Below are 16,810 nucleotides of genomic sequence, written 5' to 3' on the forward strand. Positions count from 1 at the left end.
CTGAATTTGTTCAATCAACTCTGAGGATGTAAACTCTGATGATGTAAACTGAGGATGTAAACTGAGGATGTAAACTCTGAGGATGTAAACTCTGAGGATGTAAACTCTGAGGATGTAAACTATGAGGATGTAAACCATGAGGATGTAAACTGAGGATGTAAACTCTGAGGATGTAAACTCTGAGGATGTAAACTATGAGGATGTAAACCATGAGGATGTAAACTATGAGGATGTAAACTGAGGATGTAAACTATGAGGATGTAAACTGAGGATGTAAACTCTGAGGATGTAAACTGAGGATGTAAACTCTGAGGATGTAAACTCTGAGGATGTAAACTATGAGGATGTAAACTCTGAGGATGTATACTGAGGATGTAAACTCTGAGGATGTAACGTGAGGATGTAAACTGAGGATGTAAACTCTGAGGATGTAAACTATGAGGATGTAAACTGAGGATGTAAACTCTGAGGATGTAAACTGAGGATGTAAACTCTGAGGATGTAAACTATGAGGATGTAAACTGAGGATGTAAACTCTGAGAATGTAAACTATGAGGATGTAAACTGAGGATGTAAACTCTGAGGATGTAAACTCAGAGGATGTAAACTCTGAGAATGTAAACTCATGATGTAAACTGAGGATGTAAACTCTGAGTTACACCTGCCGACTCTACAAAGCCATCATCAATTGAGCTCCGATACTACGAGTCACCATGGCAACCGGGAGAGAGTCAGAGGTTTTACTGAGTGTTTATGGAGAAAATGAGCTCATCGTTAGAAAGCGGAGAATAATTACAGCAGGAAAGTAGAGACAGTTGGTGTGGCAGACAGCTACTGGCTGGCTTAATGTGTATAACTGGATGAAACAGGCGATTGAGCTAAAAGTGATAATGTTTTACTTTTAAATGCGCAGTGTAACAATGTGGTGTATACATTTAAACATTTCGGGAAACTCCTCTGCAGTCCAGCTAAAACATGTAGTTACACGGTGTCGTGCAGCAGGGGGCGGTATGTGCAGAAAAGAGCCCAGAAGTGAAGAAAACCTCAAAGAAGAAGCAGTAGCGCAGCAGAAGAAGAAGTAGTAAAATAGTGTTGCCGTTAGCAGGTGAGCAGCTTTCAAGTGTTCTAGCTGTTTTTCTAACCGTGTGTGTGCTCGCTTCACATCCGGTTCTGTCTAACGACTCATGTGAGCTAGCTACACGTTAGTTCCTGAATGCTAACAGCTACGATGCTGCGGTTAGCCTCTTCCCGCTAGCTGTTAGCATTCAGTCTGACGGTAAATACGCTGCCACACGCCCTTCTCTGGCGGCCGGCTGTTTGACCTCCGTGAACAGTCGGTCCGTTGTTATCGTTATGTTTCAACATTCATCAGTTAGTGTGAGTCGGTCTGACCGCAACCCTGATGTCGGCTGGACCGTTATCCGGGAGACCGGGTCGGTCCAGCCGTTAGCTGAGCTGAGCGGACGCATCGCCAGACTCCGTTCAGAAAACCGCATATTTAGAGCCTTTGTTGTGATAGAATTTGGTGTTAAATCGGGTTGCAGCGTCACCAAGAACCAGACATATAACCTTAATATATATAATGAGTGCTCATGAAACTATTTATTTTATTTATTTAACCTTTATTTAACCAGGCAGACAGATCCTCATCCAGCCAAACACCCAGATTAAATGAGGACACTGTTTCTCACCTCCACTTTGAGTGTAGAGACACTTTTGCTTTGGGACTGGGTCTTAGTAGATCATGGATCTGGTTTTCCTGCATTTAGAACCCACTTGAGGCCACTTAGTGAGATCTGAAGTAGTTTAAAAGCATCCTGAAGTCCTAAACCTCTTTGACACCAAGGACCAGTGTCTTAGTTCTTATTGAGGATTATTGTGGTCTTCGTACGACGACGGACTGAAAGACATATTTCAGTCCCTCGTTCCAGCAAAGATTTACTACATCTAGTCCCAAAGGTTTTCAGCTGGACAGGATATGACAGATAGAAGAGCTGATTGTCCCCAAATGGGTCATGTGACATTATCCCACCTGTCTGCAGCAGACTGATATGTACCTGTTTGATCATCAGGCTTCCGTTACCGTGGAGACGGCTGGTCCCACACAGAGGTCTTCATGGCCAACGAGACAGAGGTCCAGTCCTCAGACCAGACCTCCTCTCTGGATGAAGACATAACGAAGCCCCCCGGCCGCCGGCTCCGCCGCCGAGGTGCTGCCACGGTGGGGAGGCGGGGTCAGAGAGGGAAGAGGCGGGGCCAGGAGGAGAAGAGGCGGGCCCCCGCAGAGAACCGCCGGGTCACTGGAGAGAAGAGGCGTGGTCAGAGGGACAAGAGGCGGGGCCAGGAGGAGAAGAGGCGTGACCAGGATGAGAAGGGGTCACGAGGTCAGGAGGAGAATAGGCGGGGCCAGGAGGAGAAGAAGGAAGGTGTGACGGTGAAGAGGACGTGGAGTGACGGGAAGCGGCGCTGGGATAAGAAACATTACTGCGTGTTCTGCCGCCGGCCGCAGGTGAAGATCGCTCGCCACCTGCTGAGGAAGCACGCCGACCAACAGGAAGTGGCGTCCGCCAGCACCCTGCCAACGGGCTCCAAACAGCGCCATCTGCTGCTGGAGCATCTACGCTGCAGGGGAAACTACATGCACAACATCGAGGTTTGTTTACCTGTCTGTCTGTTTCGCTGTCTGCCTCTCTACCCTGTTTACCTGTCTGTCTGGCTGTCTCTCTATTCACTTAACCTGTCTGTCTGTCGGTTTAGCTGTCAATCTCTCGATCTTGTGATCAGACAGGTTGAAGTTGTCTACCCGTCTGTCTCTCAGGAGAAGTTGACTACCTGTCTGTCTCTCAGGTGAAGCTGACCACCTGTCTGTCTCTCAGGTGATCAGACAGGGCAGTGGCGAGATCGTCCCGTGGCGTCAGCCCTCAGAGGAAGTGGATGCGAGGAACTACCTTCCCTGCCCGCTCTGCCTGGGATTTTTTCTCCGAGCCGACCTCTGGAAACATCAGGCCTCTTGTCGTAAGAAGTTGACCTCTGACCCCTCCAAGGACGCTGCAGCAGAGACCACCTCTGATCCCGTGAAGGACTCGGCCTGTGACTCCACAGGTAAGTCGGCCTGTGATCCGGCCGACAAGTCCACAGAGGACACACCTTCTGACCCCTCAGGGGACATGACATCACCAGACCAGACTGGGACCAAACGGCCCCTGATCTCTGGCCCCAATGTGGATCAGAATGTGACCTCTGACCCTGGGGCAGACCAGCCCCGGAAACGCAGCAGGGTCCAGGCTGCAGCTTCCCGCCTCCTTCCCATTTCCAGCGGAGCATCTGAGAGCTGCAGCGAAGTCCTGCACCGCATGAACCAGGACCATGTCTCACACCAGGTCTGTAGTCTCCCTAACACCTGTCTGTCTACCATCAGCCTCTCTACCACCTGTGTGTCTACCACCTGCCTGTCTACCACCTGTCACTCTCTACCATCCATCTCCCTACTACCTGTCTCTTTACCACCTGTCTCTCTCTACCATCCGTCTCCCTACCACCTGTCTCCCTACCACCTGTCTCCCTACCACCTGTCTCCCTACCATCGGTCTCCCTACCACCTGTCTCCCTACCACCTGTCTCCCTACCACCTGTTTTTAAGAAGGAACATCATTGGCCAGCTGCTGAGTGTTGAACATCCCTCTCTGCCCAGGTCAAATCTGATTGGTTGATCTGTAAATACGGAAACAAGTTGATGGGGAACCAAGATGGCAGCCAGAGGAGGTACGACTACGTCAGTCAGAAGTTGAGGGAGCTCGGCAGGTTCCTCCTGGCTGCTAAATCTCTGGATTCTGGTGTCCAGTCCCTCCAGGACCTTCTGACTCCCGGGCGCCTCAGCCTGGCGTTGGCCGCTGCCAGAAAGGCGTCCGGATACCGGTGGAATTGCCCGCCTCTGGCGGTGAAGACCACGTTGAAGACAGTTTGTGAAATTGCCATCGGAGAGAGTCTGCAGGATGGAGACTGGGAGGCTGCAGCTAAGACCACCGACTTCTACCACCTGCTGGGGAGGGAGTGGGACAATCTGGGTCTGCTGAACCCTGACCCTGACACAGGTAAGAACTCTTCATGTGGTGCTATTGCATATAAAGTCAATGCTAAGATGCAAATATGTAGGAATTCAAGCCCGGTGGCTGCCGAATGAGGCCAAAACGCAAAATGTGTTACCAGCGCAAGTTGAAATACTGTAATATATTGCGACCAAGAATCAGTGAAGTGAATAATCGAAACAGTCTGAGCCAATCGGAGGCAGAGGGGGGGCTGGCCTTAGTTTCTGATTGGCTCTCACCCCGGTTTCTTCTTCTGTGAATGTTGGTGGGAAAAATCGTCGTTTGATTCAGCCAGAGCCTGGCTGTGAACGTTTTACTGAGGGAGCTGTGGTAAACCAGACCACATGGGTCCTGCTAGATCCAGTGAATCCAGCTTATCCCTTAACTGTGGTCAAACTTGTGGGTGAAGAAAAGTGAAAATGAATGTTGTGTTTCTGTGAACTCTGCGTTGGTCCTGAGAGAAAGAGGGGGTCAGAGTTAGACCATTTCTGTGACACGGGTCTCTGTTTGGGTTTTTGTAGACGCTGCGGTCGGAGCAAAGCTGAAGAAACAATCGGTCCAACCAAGAAGTGAGAAGAGTAAAGAGCCGGATCAGGAGCAGTCTCACCCCAGACCAGAGGGTGAGTCAGGGTCATGAGTCCTAAATGTGGTTCATGTTGTAGTGAGGCCGGGAAGAGGTGTGCACCAGAACAAGCCATTGGCACCAGAACATTTCCTTGGCACCAGAACAAGGCCAACGTTGCGTCACAAAGCAAATTTTGTTATTAAAGTTCGATCTCAACATATTTTGAACTTTCTGTGATTACGGCAGAAACTTCTGTGTAAAAAGGCCTCATTATGAATAAACTTGACTTGACTTTGGTGGTCCACTAGGTGGTAGTGTTTGACATCATTGTCCATCTTTCTGTCTTGTCTGTAGCTTCATCACACACCAGTAACCCACCAGCGGCCTCCATGAGTCCATCAGAGTCCAGGCTACAGACTCCCATCACAGGTGAGTCTCTGATTTCAGCCGACCATTAATCTATTCAGGAGGTCTACAGGGTCTGTGTCTCATCACCTTCTTCTTTAAGTCCCTGTGGCTCCTGGGAAGGTCAGACGTCGCCCATGGTCCTCTGCAGAGAAGGAAGCGGTCTGGAGACAGTTGGGAGTCCACGTGCTAGTCCAGTCAGTACCAGGGAAGGAGGTCTGTCAGCGTTGTCTGGACCTGGAGCCTGTTCTCAGAGGACGACACTGGAAAGACATCAAGAACCAGGTCCACAACCAGATCCAGAGCCAAAAGAAGCAGCAGTTCCATGCCCAGATGGACCTTCAGGAGAACCAGGAGCAACAAGACCAAAACCAGAAGAAGCAGCAGTACCAGGCCCACATGGACCAACAAGGCAAGGACCACAACCAGAAGAAACAGCAGTATCTTGCCCAGTTGGACCACCAGGACCACCTTCAAATTCACAAAAAACAGCTGTGCCATGCTAGACTAGATGACCAGGACCATATTCAGGTCCAAAAAAAGCACCTGTACCAAATGGGCGAACAGACCCCCCTTGGGCTGCAGACTCCCCTTGGGCATCAGACTCCCCAGGGGCTGCAGACCCCCCAGGGGCAGCAGGCCACCCTGGAACGGGACACTTCTATACTGACAGGTACATCTTATGGACCTGATGGACCGCATCAAGTCCCTGGACAGTCACTGCTGGAGCGGGACTCCGTAATCAGTCCATACCCACTTCCACATAGGACACTGGGACCCCATGTGGACCAGCTGCTGTCCAGGACAGAGTGGACTGAGGAGTCTTTGGCCCAGCACTACTCAATCAGCAGGCACTTGGACAGGAACGTGCTCCAGGATGCACCCCCAGGACAGCCCCCCAATCCACACTCTGGATTAGTCCACTTCTGATGGGTGGGTCCACAAGGGTCCCCCAATGGTTCAGGCATCTTTTACTAGACTGTAGACAAATACGGTGGCCCTCAGAGAACGCTCGGCCCGGCCTTCAAGGTGGCCAAAGGTCACGCGTACAGTGGTCACATGACAGGATGTGTGATGTCATCATGCTCCTACTATGAGTAAAACTCCCATGATCGTGTCCTCGACTTGTCCAGTGTTCCCATTAATGACCTGCAGTGTAACTGGTCCAGATGTTCGGACCTTTAAACATCTGTCAGCGGCTGATCGGTTCCTTTCATCATGTCATCATTGAAGAGGCCGGATCAATGAAGCTGAGGTGTAACTGACAGCAGGTCTGTGTGACACGCTTGTCTCTGTGTGAGGGAATAAAAACCAAAACATTGCAGCATCTCATGTTCTGTGTGCTGAGTTTCTGTCCATCTCTATTATGTAACAGGTTGTTGTGATGTCATGGCTGAAGGCGGCTCGTTGACAGGAAGTTGGGCAACAGAGAGTAGAGTTGGTCTGTCTGCTGGATGACACATTTCCAAGTTGGAGGAACTAAAGCGGTTTGCTGGTCCACAGTGCAGACTTTTGAAAAGCAGAAATAAAAGTACAGCAGTCACAAATAAAATCAAGTAAAAATAAAATAGAAATTAAGAGCATAAATAATGTAAAGAATAAAAATTGTTTATATATACTTTAAGGGCAAGAGTGCAAAATGTAAACGGATGTGAAAAGTAAAGTGTATATATATTATATTATTTATTTATATTTTTATTTATATATATTTATTTATATATATATATATATTTATTTATATATAGATGTATATTTACGCTCGACATTTTTCGCCAGGAGCTCTGATTGGTCGGGAGAATTCAGGGGGAGGGGTCGGGTACGCATGCGTAGTAGAGGAGGGAGGGGGCGCGTGTTTGTAAAGTTTGAGGGAAGTTGAGTCACAGGGAGTGAAGTTGACCAGTGCTAATATTTCATGATTGAAGGTTGGTTATTGATCTTCTACCAGAGAAGTGATCGACCGGAGCAGCAGAGCAGAGCAGCTCCGACGTCCAGGCGCAGACACCGGGAGGTCGCAGCGCTCCGAACCGGGTCAAGTGGCGCGACCGTCGGCATGAAGGTGGAGTTCGCCCCGCTGAACATTCCGCTGCGGAGGAGACTGCAGACCGCCGCGACGCTGCAGTGGGTCTTCTCCTTCCTGGCTCTAGGTACCACGTGACTGTCTGTCTGACCGCCTGTCTGTCGTTTTTCACAATCACGACCTTTATTATTGTCTATTGGCTGATCACGTGCTCGGCCAATGTGTGCTGTTACTAGGCAACCACAAGCTGAGTACTGAGGTGATGAAGATGATATTGAGTGATACATGTGGAATTACGGATCAATAATCTGATCAATAATCTGATCAGTCTTCTGACCTGTGACCTGATCAACTCTCAGCTCAGTGCTGTCTGGCTGCCTTTGTCCTGCTGGCTCTCTCCGATTGGTGGATGGTGACCCTGCTGTATGCTGGTTGGCTGTGGTTGGACGGGGACACGCCCACCAGTGGGGGTCGGAGGTCACAGTGGGTCAGGACCTGGAGAGTCTGGAACTACTTCAGGGACTACTTCCCTCTGACGGTGAGCTGGGGTCATTGATCTGATCCATCTGGGTATTATAGAGCCGAGCCATCACGGTCGATATTGATTACTGCATGGATCAATGATTGTGATCAGTCTGATGATTGATTATTGATTTGTTTCTCCAGCTGGTTAAAACCGTCGATCTGGATCCGAAGAAAAACTACATTTTTGGATTCCATCCACATGGTGAGGAAGACAGCTGTCTCCCTCTACCTGTCTGTCTCTCAGGTGTGCTGGTAACTGTGTTGACCCGTCTGTCTCTCTCGACCTGTCTGTCTCTCAGGGGTGCTGGTTGCCGGGGCATTTGGAAACTTCTGTACAGAGGCGACGGGTTTCTCTCGTCTGTTTCCTGGACTGAAGTCTCATCTGCTGATGTTGCCGTTCTGGTTCAGGGTCCCGTTCTTCAGAGACTACATCATGTGTGGAGGTACACACCTGTCTGTCTGCCCGTCTGTCTCACTGTATGTCTGTCTAAAGTGACTCAAATACATTTTGTCAGTAGTCAGAGACTCATTGATTTAAATGTTGATGATAATAATAATGTAGACCCGGAGATGAACTGAACAAGGTTCTAGTCTGAAACCGGTTTTGGGTGACCCTCCTCTCCCTCAGTCACTTTCTCAATCAGCTGTTGACTCAGCTCTGAGTCAACACTGTGTGTTACAGGTCACAGCAGGAGGAGCCAGAACGCTGCTCTCTGATTGGCTGTTAGAGCAAGGTCAAATGGGTTCACTTTTATTTTTGGTTCCCAGTTTTCACCTCAGAGTGATGCCTCTGTCTGCCTGTCATCTGTCTGTCTGACAGCTGTCTGTCTGTCTGCCTGTCATCTGTCTGTCTGACACCTATCTGTCTGTCATCTGTCTGTCTGCTATCGCTGTGTCTGCCACCTGTCTTGTCTGTCTGACAGGTGTCACCAGTCTGTCTGCCACCTGTCTATCTCTCGCCAGTCTCTCACCTGTCTGTCATCTGTCTCACCTGTCTGTCTGTTCAGGTCTGGTGTCCAGCTGTAAGTCCAGCCTGTCTCACCTCATCAGTCATCCTGCAGGAGGAAACGTCGCTGTCATCGCGGTGGGCGGAGCTTCAGAGGCTCTGGACGCTCGACCCGGAGCGTTAACCCTCCAGGTTTTATTCTGAATTCATATTTATTCACTTCATCCAACACAAACATCTCAGTTTAACTGGTTCTGGTAGGATTACAGCTGTTTCTGTGTTAATCCAGGGTTAGGGTCACAGCTGTTTCTGTGTTTATCTAGGGTTAGGGTCACAGCTGTTTCTGTGTTTATCTAGGGTAAGGATCACAGCTGTTTCTGTGTTTATCCAGGGTTAGGATCACATCTGTTTCTGTGTTTATCCAGGGTTAGGATCACAGCTGTTTCTCCAGAGTTAAGGTCACAGCTGTTTTTCCAGGGTTAAGGTCACAGCTGTTCTTACAGCGTAAAGGTCACAGCTGTTTCTCCAGGGTTAGGGTCACAGCTGTTTCTGTGTTTATCCAGGGTTAGGATCACATCTGTTTCTGTGTTTATCCAGGGTTAGGATCACAGCTGTTTCTCCAGGGTTAAGGTCACAGCTGTTTCTGTTTTTATCCAGGGTTAGGGTCACAGCTGTTTCTCTGTGTTTCTCCAGGGTTTGGGTCACAGCTGTTTCTCCAGGGTTAAGGTCACAGCTGTTTCTCCAGGGTTAATGTCACAGCTGTTTCTCCAGGGTTTATGTCACAGCTGTTTCTCCAGGGTTAAGGTCACAGCTTTTTCTCCAGAGTTAGGGTCACAGCTGTTTCTCCAGGGTTGATGTCACAGCTGTTTCTCCAGGGTTAAGGTCACAGCTGTTTCTCCAGGGTTAAGGTCACAGCTGTTTCTCCAGGGTTAGGGTCACAGCTGTTACTCCAGGGTTAAGATCACAGCTGTTTCTCCAGGGTTAAGGTCACAGCTGTTTCTCCAGGGTTAGGGTCACAGCTGTTTCTCCAGGGTTAAGGTCACAGCTGTTTCTCCAGGGTTAAGGTCACAGCTGTTTCTCCAGGGTTAGGGTCACAGCTGTTTCTCCAGGGTTAAGATCACAGCTGTTTCTCCAGGTTAGGGTCACAGCTGTTTCTCCAGGGTTAAGGTCACAGCTGTTTCTCCAGGGTTAAGGTCACAGCTGTTTCTCCAGGGTTAGGGTCACAGCTGTTTCTCCAGGGTTAAGGTCACAGCTGTTTCTCCAGGGTTAAGGTCACAGCTGTTTCTCCAGGGTTAGGGTCACAGCTGTTTCTCCAGGGTTAAGATCACAGCTGTTTCTCCAGGGTTAGGGTCACAGCTGTTTCTCCAGGGTTAGGGTCACAGCTGTTTCTCCAGGGTTAAGGTCACAGCTGTTTCTCCAGGGTTAAGGTCACAGCTGTTTCTCCAGGGTTAAGGTCACAGCTGTTTCTCCAGGGTTAAGGTCACAGCTGTTTCTCCAGGGTTAAGGTCACAGCTGTTTCTCTGTGTTTCAGGTGCGCAGCAGGAAGGGCTTCATCAAACTGGCTCTGAAACACGGGTGGGTGACGCTGATGGAGAGGGGGGGCTCTGAGGGGCGGAGCTACAAACACTTAGACTTACACTTAGTGTGTGTGTGTGTGTGTGTGTGTGTGTGTGTGTGTGTGTGTGTGTGTGTGTGTGTGTGTGTGTGTGTGTGTGTGTGTGTGTGTGTGTGTGTGTGTGTGTGTGTGTGTGTGTGTGTTTTCAGAGCTCAGCTGGTTCCTGTCTTTTCTTTTGGAGAAAACGAGTTGTTTGATCAGATGGGGAATCCCACCGGCTCTCCTCTCCGGAAGCTGCAGGTCAGAGGTCAATCATTTACACATAATACACACACACACACACACACACACACACACACACACAGGAACGCTTGGAGCTGGACCACATCACAGGACTCTGAGAACCTTCATCAAGACAACAGGGCTGTGGAGGTCTACAGCAGATACCAAGGAGATGCTCTGTCCCTGCTGGTCTGCATGGACCTGAACCCCCTCAGCCAGATCATCACTAAGAGGGTCGACGGATACCGGTTCTTAGTGGACTAACCCTAAGCCACCTCCGGTACATGGATGACATCACGCTGTCTGTCAGGAATCAGTGTGATGTCACGGATCCAGGTCTGGGAGGAGACCCCCCCAGAACCCCATCCTCTGACTCACCAGGAGCAGCCCAGACCTTGTTGGGGGTTCATCCAGGCAGACGGGGGTCTAACTCACTACTGAGTCACATGATGAGCCGCTGTGATGGATATGTGTTAAAGGTCGGGATGTTGTGTCCACAGAACCGGCTGCAAAGCATCATGGGAATAGCAATGCCTCTGTTTCACGCCAGAGGAGTGTTCCAGTACAGCTTCGGACTGATGCCCTACAGGAAGCCCATCCACACCGTGGGTATGATGCCCACCTCACCGTAACACTATATATATATATATATAAATACATATATAAATCTTCATATTCATGAATGTGTTCTTTGCTTTCAGTGGGGAAGCCGATCCCGGTGGTCCAGACTCCCGGTCCCAGCAGTGAGGACATCGAGTGTCTTCATGAAGTTTACCTGCAGAGACTCAATGAACTGTTCGAACAGCACAAACACAACTACGGCCTCGACCAACACCACCACCTGACCTTCATATGACCTTCATATGACTTTAACATATACATCTGACCTTCATATGACCTTCATATGACTTTAACATAAACATCTGACCTTCATATGACCTTCATATGACCTTAACACAAACACCTGACCTTATATGACCTTCATATGACCTTAACACAAACACGTGAACCTCATGTGACCTTAACATAAACACCTGACCTCATATGACCTAAACACAAACATCTGACCTTCATATGACCTTCATATGACCTTAACACAAACACCTGACCTTCAATGCTAACAGTGCTAGCAGGACTCATGGGTTTGACTGAGGAATGCTAACGTAGTTTTCATGGTGCTTTTGAAGAATCACATGATGATGTCACAGGTGTTTGACAGGTGGGTCATACAGATGTCAGGTGTGACACATCCAGAGGACGTGGTGGCGTCTGATTGGTTCATGAATGATGGCGGAGGTAAACGGACCAGCAGAGGGCGCCACAGTCCAAACCACAACAAGCTTCATAGATAAACCCTGAAACCTGGTTTGGTTTAACTCATTAAGATGTAAAGTTCTGAATATGAAAGGAAATTAATCGAAGCGTCTCATTCGCCTCCTGCAAAGAAATAAACGGATTAATATGAACTCATGTTATATTTTTATAGAGGTGATATAGATCACATTATAGTTATTATAAACAAATCATTATTATTCTTTATTTTATCTTTAAATCTGCAGACAAACGTCATCATACATTAATTTGGCATATTTCATATATGCATGTATGATAATGGGAAGTAATAATGTTAATATAATAATTATTATCATTTGATCAGCTAAACACGTAAAATTCACTTTAATTTTCAATCAAACATGAGGAGCGCCAGCCTGTCCGTCATCACAGCGGAGGCGCCTCCCCGTCGGGGTCTCACGCGCACGCGCTTTGCTCGGTCTCGGCTCGTGGCCGCGCAGGTCCCGTCTGGAGGACCGACGGAGAAGAAGAGTGGCTTCTGCGGAGGAGGAGAAGAAGAAGAAGCTTCCACTGCTCCTTGGATGTCTGATGGGCGGAAAGAACAAGAAACCAGGAGAAGAAGAAGTCGGAGGACTTCCTGTTTGAACTTTTTGGTCGGTAAACTGCGCGCGCTCCCGCCGCCTGTCGCTGTAACGCGCATGCTCTATCCACAGCTGTTTACTTTTTTCACCTTGCGTGTATAAAGGAGCGATTGTGTCACCGGAGGGAGGCGCGCGCCCGCCGATCACGCTCAAAGCTGGAGTGGCGGGAGCGCGCCTCAGCTGTGTATATGAACGCGGGTGTTTGTTTACAAGGGTGACGTCAGAGTGTTTGTCTGGTTTGTGACAGGCAAACTGGATCAATCACATGTACAGATAAGAGGATCGGGTCTTGAGTATGTGGTCTACTGGGGTCCTGCAGGGGCCCCGTTCTCCATCAGCAGAGACCTCCACGTGGTCTCGGAGGTAGAACCTCAGCTGGGTGGAGGTGTAAACCACCAAAGGGAGACCGGAGTCCTCTGTTCAGATCTACATTTATGGAGGTTATTTACGTCAGTAGGTTTATTTATAATACATATCTTTGGGTGTGAAGTGTGTGAGTGTGATTGTGGTTTCAACAGTTGAGATCCTGCAGAACCTGAACTGAACACACACACACACATACACACACACACACACACACACACACACACACACACACACAAATCCAGGTTGTGCAACAGGCTGCAGACTGTACTAAGCAGCAGCAGAAGTGAGTCAGAGGAAACAGGAAATATCGATGAAGAAAGTGAGTTTGAGAGGAAAGCTGTGGGGCGAGAGACACTGACCACGAGCAGAGGAGAGAGAGACGGGAGTGTGGTGAGACTGTTTAACTGTGTTGTTATACGTTATGGGGACATGAATCCACACAGACACTGTGAGGACTCATCTCCTGTTTGGGGACAGCAGAGCTCAGAACTGGTTTCAGGTTCTGGTTTGGACTTGAACGTCAGTCAATAAACCACATGATCCTTTTTTCTGTGTTTCAGTGAGTGTGTGTTGGTGTGTTTGAGGATGAGTGCCGGTAAAAGGAGGAGTGGCTTCCAGATCACCAGCGTCACCTCCGACTTCAACCAAACTCGCCCCGGCCAATCAGCTCCCAGTATGGTCCTGAGCGTCCTCCAGTCAGCAGCCTCCTCCTCCTGCAGCCCACAGGGAAGCTCCTCCCAGCCGACCACACCCTCTCTGAAGAGGAAATACATCTCCCATGATGCCTTGGGGCAAGCGGTGGGGTGTCCCTCCAGGTTCAGGGTGGTACGGCTGGCGGGGGGCGGGGCCTATGGCGGGGGATGGGGCGAGCCTTATCGCCGTGGACGATGGACTTGCACAGACTTTATGGAGCGGCAGGAAGGGGCGGGGTTCAGGCGTGTGATGGACACCATGAGACACGCCCACTCGCTGGAGTCCCTGGAGATGATTGGCCGGGACATAGACAGAAGCGGAGTCCACTTCCAGGACACCGCCCATCTATTGGCTCAGCCAATCAGGGGCATGGAGGAGGCGGATCTTGTACTGCACAGCGGGCCACCCTCCCCATCACACCAAGAGCCAAGTAACATCTGTCTCCAGGACTGGAAGGAGCCAATGGGCACTCAGAGTTTTGACTCCACCCCTCCGACTCCTTCAACCCGCCGCCGAAATGTCCTTCCTCCGCTCCGATTGGACGTCCAGTCTGCAGGACGGGTACAAACATGTTTCTATTGGACGAAGTGAACAGCTGTTATATGTGTAGCCACTCAACTGTCTGTCTCTCTGTGTCAGTCTGTCTTCAGGCTGTCTCACTCTCAGCCAAACTCCCCCCCTGCTGGATCATACCATCCCACTCTGACCCCCATTCAGACGCCAGCACCCTTCAGTCTGGACCAGACCATCTTCAATGTGCCGGGGGACGCCAGGTAGCGTGCTTTTATTTATCCCTCGGGTTGTCTTCCTCTGAATGAGCTTTTAAAAGATCCGTTCACTCTGATTGGTGCGTTGACCCAGTGGTTAGACTGATCCATTAACCCGATCTCTGATTGGTGCGTTGACCCAGTCGTTAGACTGATCCATTAACCTGATCTCTGATTGGTGCATAGACTCATTGTTTACATTGATCCATTAAAGTCATCAAAGTTATTGTTAGAACTGTAATGGTATTATTAAGTACTCATATCAGTACTCAGTACTAGAAATGTAAGTACTTGTACTTGGTCTGATATAGTATATCTGTGCATCTCTCTCGTTAGAATCATAGAAACTTTAAACGTGAATGAATGAATAAAGCTTCGTGTTGTGATTCACTGTGAGTGGGCGGGAGGAGAATTCCACTGCAGTGATCCTATTGGCTGACAGTGAGTGGGCGGGGGCTGGAATGAGGCAGCAGCCAATCATAGAGCAGCGTGGGTGTGCGTGTGGGAGAGAGAGAACCTGATGTCTCACACTGAGACACAGAGGTTGAGTTTGAAGTCAACATCTGGACGTCCTCAGGCAGCTGCTGCTGATTGGACCTGTGAGCTCAGAGAAACAGCCAATCACCAGTCTGGATGGATCCTCATGAGGACCGGATACCAGAATGAAGGATGGGGACCACGACGCTGGACCTTAACAAGGGACTTTAACCAGGGACATCGGGACGGTCTCTTTGAATCACCTCCTCATCGGCTGATCTAAATTGTGATTGGTCGACAGGCTTCTGCAGTTTGTAGCTGTGCTCTGATTGGACGGTGGGCTGTGATTGGTCGGAGATGTTTGGAAGTGTAAAGAAAATGATTTCGGGGCGATGGCAGCCATCCTCGCCTGTCCATGACCCCGACCCCTGTGCTCGTCCTCAGCGGCGTCCTCCGTCAACCCCGCCTCTCCCCATCAGGACTCTGCAGCTTGTCACCAAGAAACCAGAGACGTACGTTGTGTTACGGGATCGGCGAAAGGTCAAAGGTCAGTTGTCATGTGTCAGGGAGTCCTGGCCGGGCGCCGGGCTGATGACCTCTGAACCCAAACCCACGACGAGTCGGAGGTCAATGACCCCACCCTCCCGGCGTCTGTCAAGAACTACCAACCAACCACAATGTCCCGTGACCCCGTTGGCCCCGCCCCCTGCCGCCCCTCACCCGTGTATGTTAGTCCCTGTTAGAGCTCCGATAAGGGGGCGGGGCTCTGAAGACACCATGATGTCACTGCTACTGCTCTGCCACAGGTAACCATGGCAACCACATTGATGGGGCCAGACTTCTGCTGCAGGTGCGCCTCACCTGGATCCCTCAAACCATTTATATCGTTCATTGATAAACGATTGATGGATTCTGAAGGAAAAGGAAGTGTGCTGTTATATGAACTCGTTACAGTTGAGTTTCTATGGTAACAAAAAGTAAAAGCTGAAAACTGGTACATGTAAAATAGGTATTAATCAGACGTGAGCAGATGTTTGTCTGTGTTGCAAGTGTTTTATACTGTAAAATCATTTGAAGTGTAAAGGTCTAAAGCAGACACACCTGTCTGTCTCACCTGTCTGTCTCTCTGTGTCTTTCAGTAGTTCCAGTAACAGTCCGATCGCCATCGACAACAAAATCGAGCAGGCCATGGTGAGTTTCATTGACTGTGATTAGAACAACTTAGTTGGTCATTTGAAAAAACAATATTCAAATGTCATGATGGTTTCTTTTCCCTTTATTTGAACTTGTGCAGCTCTTTGTAATAATTGATAGACCTTGTTATTTATGAAACCATCAGTCAGTACATCAGCGCCCTCTGCTGGCTGAATCACAGTTGCGCATGTGTGTATGTGTGTGTGTGTGTGTGTAGGACCTGGTAAAGAGTCACCTGATGTTGGCGGTCAGAGAGGAGGTGGAGCTTCTGAAGGAACAAATCAGAGAGCTGCAAGACAAGAACCAGCAGCTGGAGAGAGAAAACCACATCCTGAGAAAACTCACACACAAAGTACACAACACCTAACACACAATATAAAACTACACAACACACCGGGGTCTCATTCATAAACGTGCTGATGTACTTCATGGACATCCAACCAGCGGCGTCCACGTGCCACCGCTTAATAAGAAAGGCGGGGCCTCCCGGCACTCTGATCAGCTGATCTCGTGAGCTTCACCGGTGGTAGAAATGTTAACGATCAAATGGTGTTAAAGAAGTAAGGAGCCGCGATGTTGACCACCAGCTCATTGCCGAGTTGCTTTGCGTTGATGGTTGGCGTGATCATGTAGAGGCGGGATATGAGGCTGATCCATGTTACCACGCTGCTCTGGTTTCTAGATGAAATGACACCCTAATGACACCCTCGGAGGCGTACGGGAGCATTTGTAAATCTTGTTTGACGTACGTATATTTGTTTTATAAATGAGACCCTGAAACTTACCACACACTCCCACACCTGAGAGCGTTGTCGTGGTAACGAGTTGATCGTCAGACCACCGAGGACCCTGGTAACCATGACAACAGGACTGAGATGCTCTGCATGACGATGACAGAGATAGAGAGTAGATTCTAATAAATTAATAATGTCATAACAACTTCTTGTTCTTGTGATGTTTTAGATGTTTGTTTGTTTTATCGTAGAGCTTCGATCGGGC

At 49.3% G+C, this 16,810-nt stretch overlaps 3 protein-coding genes across 9 annotated transcripts; all 3 read left to right on the top strand.

Annotated features, from left to right (window-relative positions):
• Window positions 1-431: 431 nt before the first annotated feature.
• LOC311009414 (uncharacterized protein) lies at window positions 432-6,630 on the top strand. Of its 2 annotated transcripts, XR_014596641.1 has the most exons (8): window positions 432-1,105; window positions 2,073-2,653; window positions 2,877-3,380; window positions 3,692-4,091; window positions 4,607-4,705; window positions 5,005-5,079; window positions 5,159-6,326; window positions 6,431-6,630. XR_014596641.1 is itself a non-coding variant. In XM_084003559.1 (7 exons), the coding sequence occupies exons 2-7, from the start codon at window positions 2,117-2,119 to the stop codon at window positions 5,983-5,985; spliced, it is 2,442 nt and encodes an 813-aa protein (XP_083859685.1). In that variant the 5' UTR covers window positions 432-1,105; window positions 2,073-2,116; the 3' UTR covers window positions 5,986-6,374. The 2 variants fall into 2 exon arrangements, 1 of the variants encoding a protein (XP_083859685.1); XM_084003559.1 differs by lacking the exon at window positions 6,431-6,630 and having other exon boundaries at window positions 5,159-6,374.
• A 284-nt stretch (window positions 6,631-6,914) lies between these two features.
• Window positions 6,915-11,288, top strand: mogat3a (monoacylglycerol O-acyltransferase 3a). Its single transcript, XM_084003581.1, has 9 exons — window positions 6,915-7,199; window positions 7,432-7,610; window positions 7,739-7,799; window positions 7,897-8,040; window positions 8,605-8,735; window positions 10,075-10,118; window positions 10,308-10,398; window positions 10,881-10,989; window positions 11,082-11,288. Exons 1-9 carry the CDS (start codon window positions 6,968-6,970, stop codon window positions 11,234-11,236), a joined length of 1,146 nt encoding a protein of 381 aa, XP_083859707.1. The 5' UTR covers window positions 6,915-6,967; the 3' UTR covers window positions 11,237-11,288.
• An 862-nt stretch (window positions 11,289-12,150) lies between these two features.
• Window positions 12,151-16,744, top strand: LOC311009424 (TSC22 domain family protein 4-like). 6 transcript variants are annotated; one of them, XM_084003584.1, is made up of 5 exons: window positions 12,159-12,326; window positions 13,241-13,934; window positions 14,013-14,146; window positions 15,760-15,808; window positions 16,029-16,744. In XM_084003584.1, exons 2-5 carry the CDS (start codon window positions 13,266-13,268, stop codon window positions 16,176-16,178), a joined length of 1,002 nt encoding a protein of 333 aa, XP_083859710.1. In that variant the 5' UTR covers window positions 12,159-12,326; window positions 13,241-13,265; the 3' UTR covers window positions 16,179-16,744. The 6 variants fall into 6 exon arrangements, 5 of the variants coding, with proteins under 5 accessions (XP_083859711.1, XP_083859712.1, XP_083859710.1 ...); XM_084003582.1 differs by having other exon boundaries at window positions 12,164-12,326; window positions 15,757-15,808; XM_084003583.1 differs by lacking the exon at window positions 12,159-12,326 and adding an exon at window positions 12,927-13,070 and having other exon boundaries at window positions 15,757-15,808.
• Window positions 16,745-16,810: the final 66 nt, after the last annotated feature.

Source organism: Eutrigla gurnardus (genome assembly GCF_963514095.1).
Source record: "Eutrigla gurnardus genome assembly, chromosome: 23".
Lineage (NCBI taxonomy): Eukaryota > Metazoa > Chordata > Actinopteri > Perciformes > Triglidae > Eutrigla > Eutrigla gurnardus.

Coding starts and splice junctions, on each gene's coding strand:
- LOC311009414 (XM_084003559.1), top strand. CDS start 2,117: ATGGCCAACGAGACAGAGGTCCAGTCCTCAGACCAGACCTCCTCTCTG. Junction 2,654..2,876: donor ACTACATGCACAACATCGAG/GTTTGTTTACCT, acceptor TCTGTCTCTCAG/GTGATCAGACAGGGCAGTGG. Junction 3,381..3,691: donor AGGACCATGTCTCACACCAG/GTCTGTAGTCTC, acceptor CTCTCTGCCCAG/GTCAAATCTGATTGGTTGAT.
- mogat3a (XM_084003581.1), top strand. CDS start 6,968: ATGATTGAAGGTTGGTTATTGATCTTCTACCAGAGAAGTGATCGACCG. Junction 7,800..7,896: donor TTTTGGATTCCATCCACATG/GTGAGGAAGACA, acceptor TCTGTCTCTCAG/GGGTGCTGGTTGCCGGGGCA. Junction 8,736..10,074: donor CCGGAGCGTTAACCCTCCAG/GTTTTATTCTGA, acceptor TCTGTGTTTCAG/GTGCGCAGCAGGAAGGGCTT.
- LOC311009424 (XM_084003582.1), top strand. CDS start 13,266: ATGAGTGCCGGTAAAAGGAGGAGTGGCTTCCAGATCACCAGCGTCACC. Junction 14,147..15,756: donor AATGTGCCGGGGGACGCCAG/GTAGCGTGCTTT, acceptor TGTGTCTTTCAG/TAGTTCCAGTAACAGTCCGA. Junction 15,809..16,028: donor ACAAAATCGAGCAGGCCATG/GTGAGTTTCATT, acceptor GTGTGTGTGTAG/GACCTGGTAAAGAGTCACCT.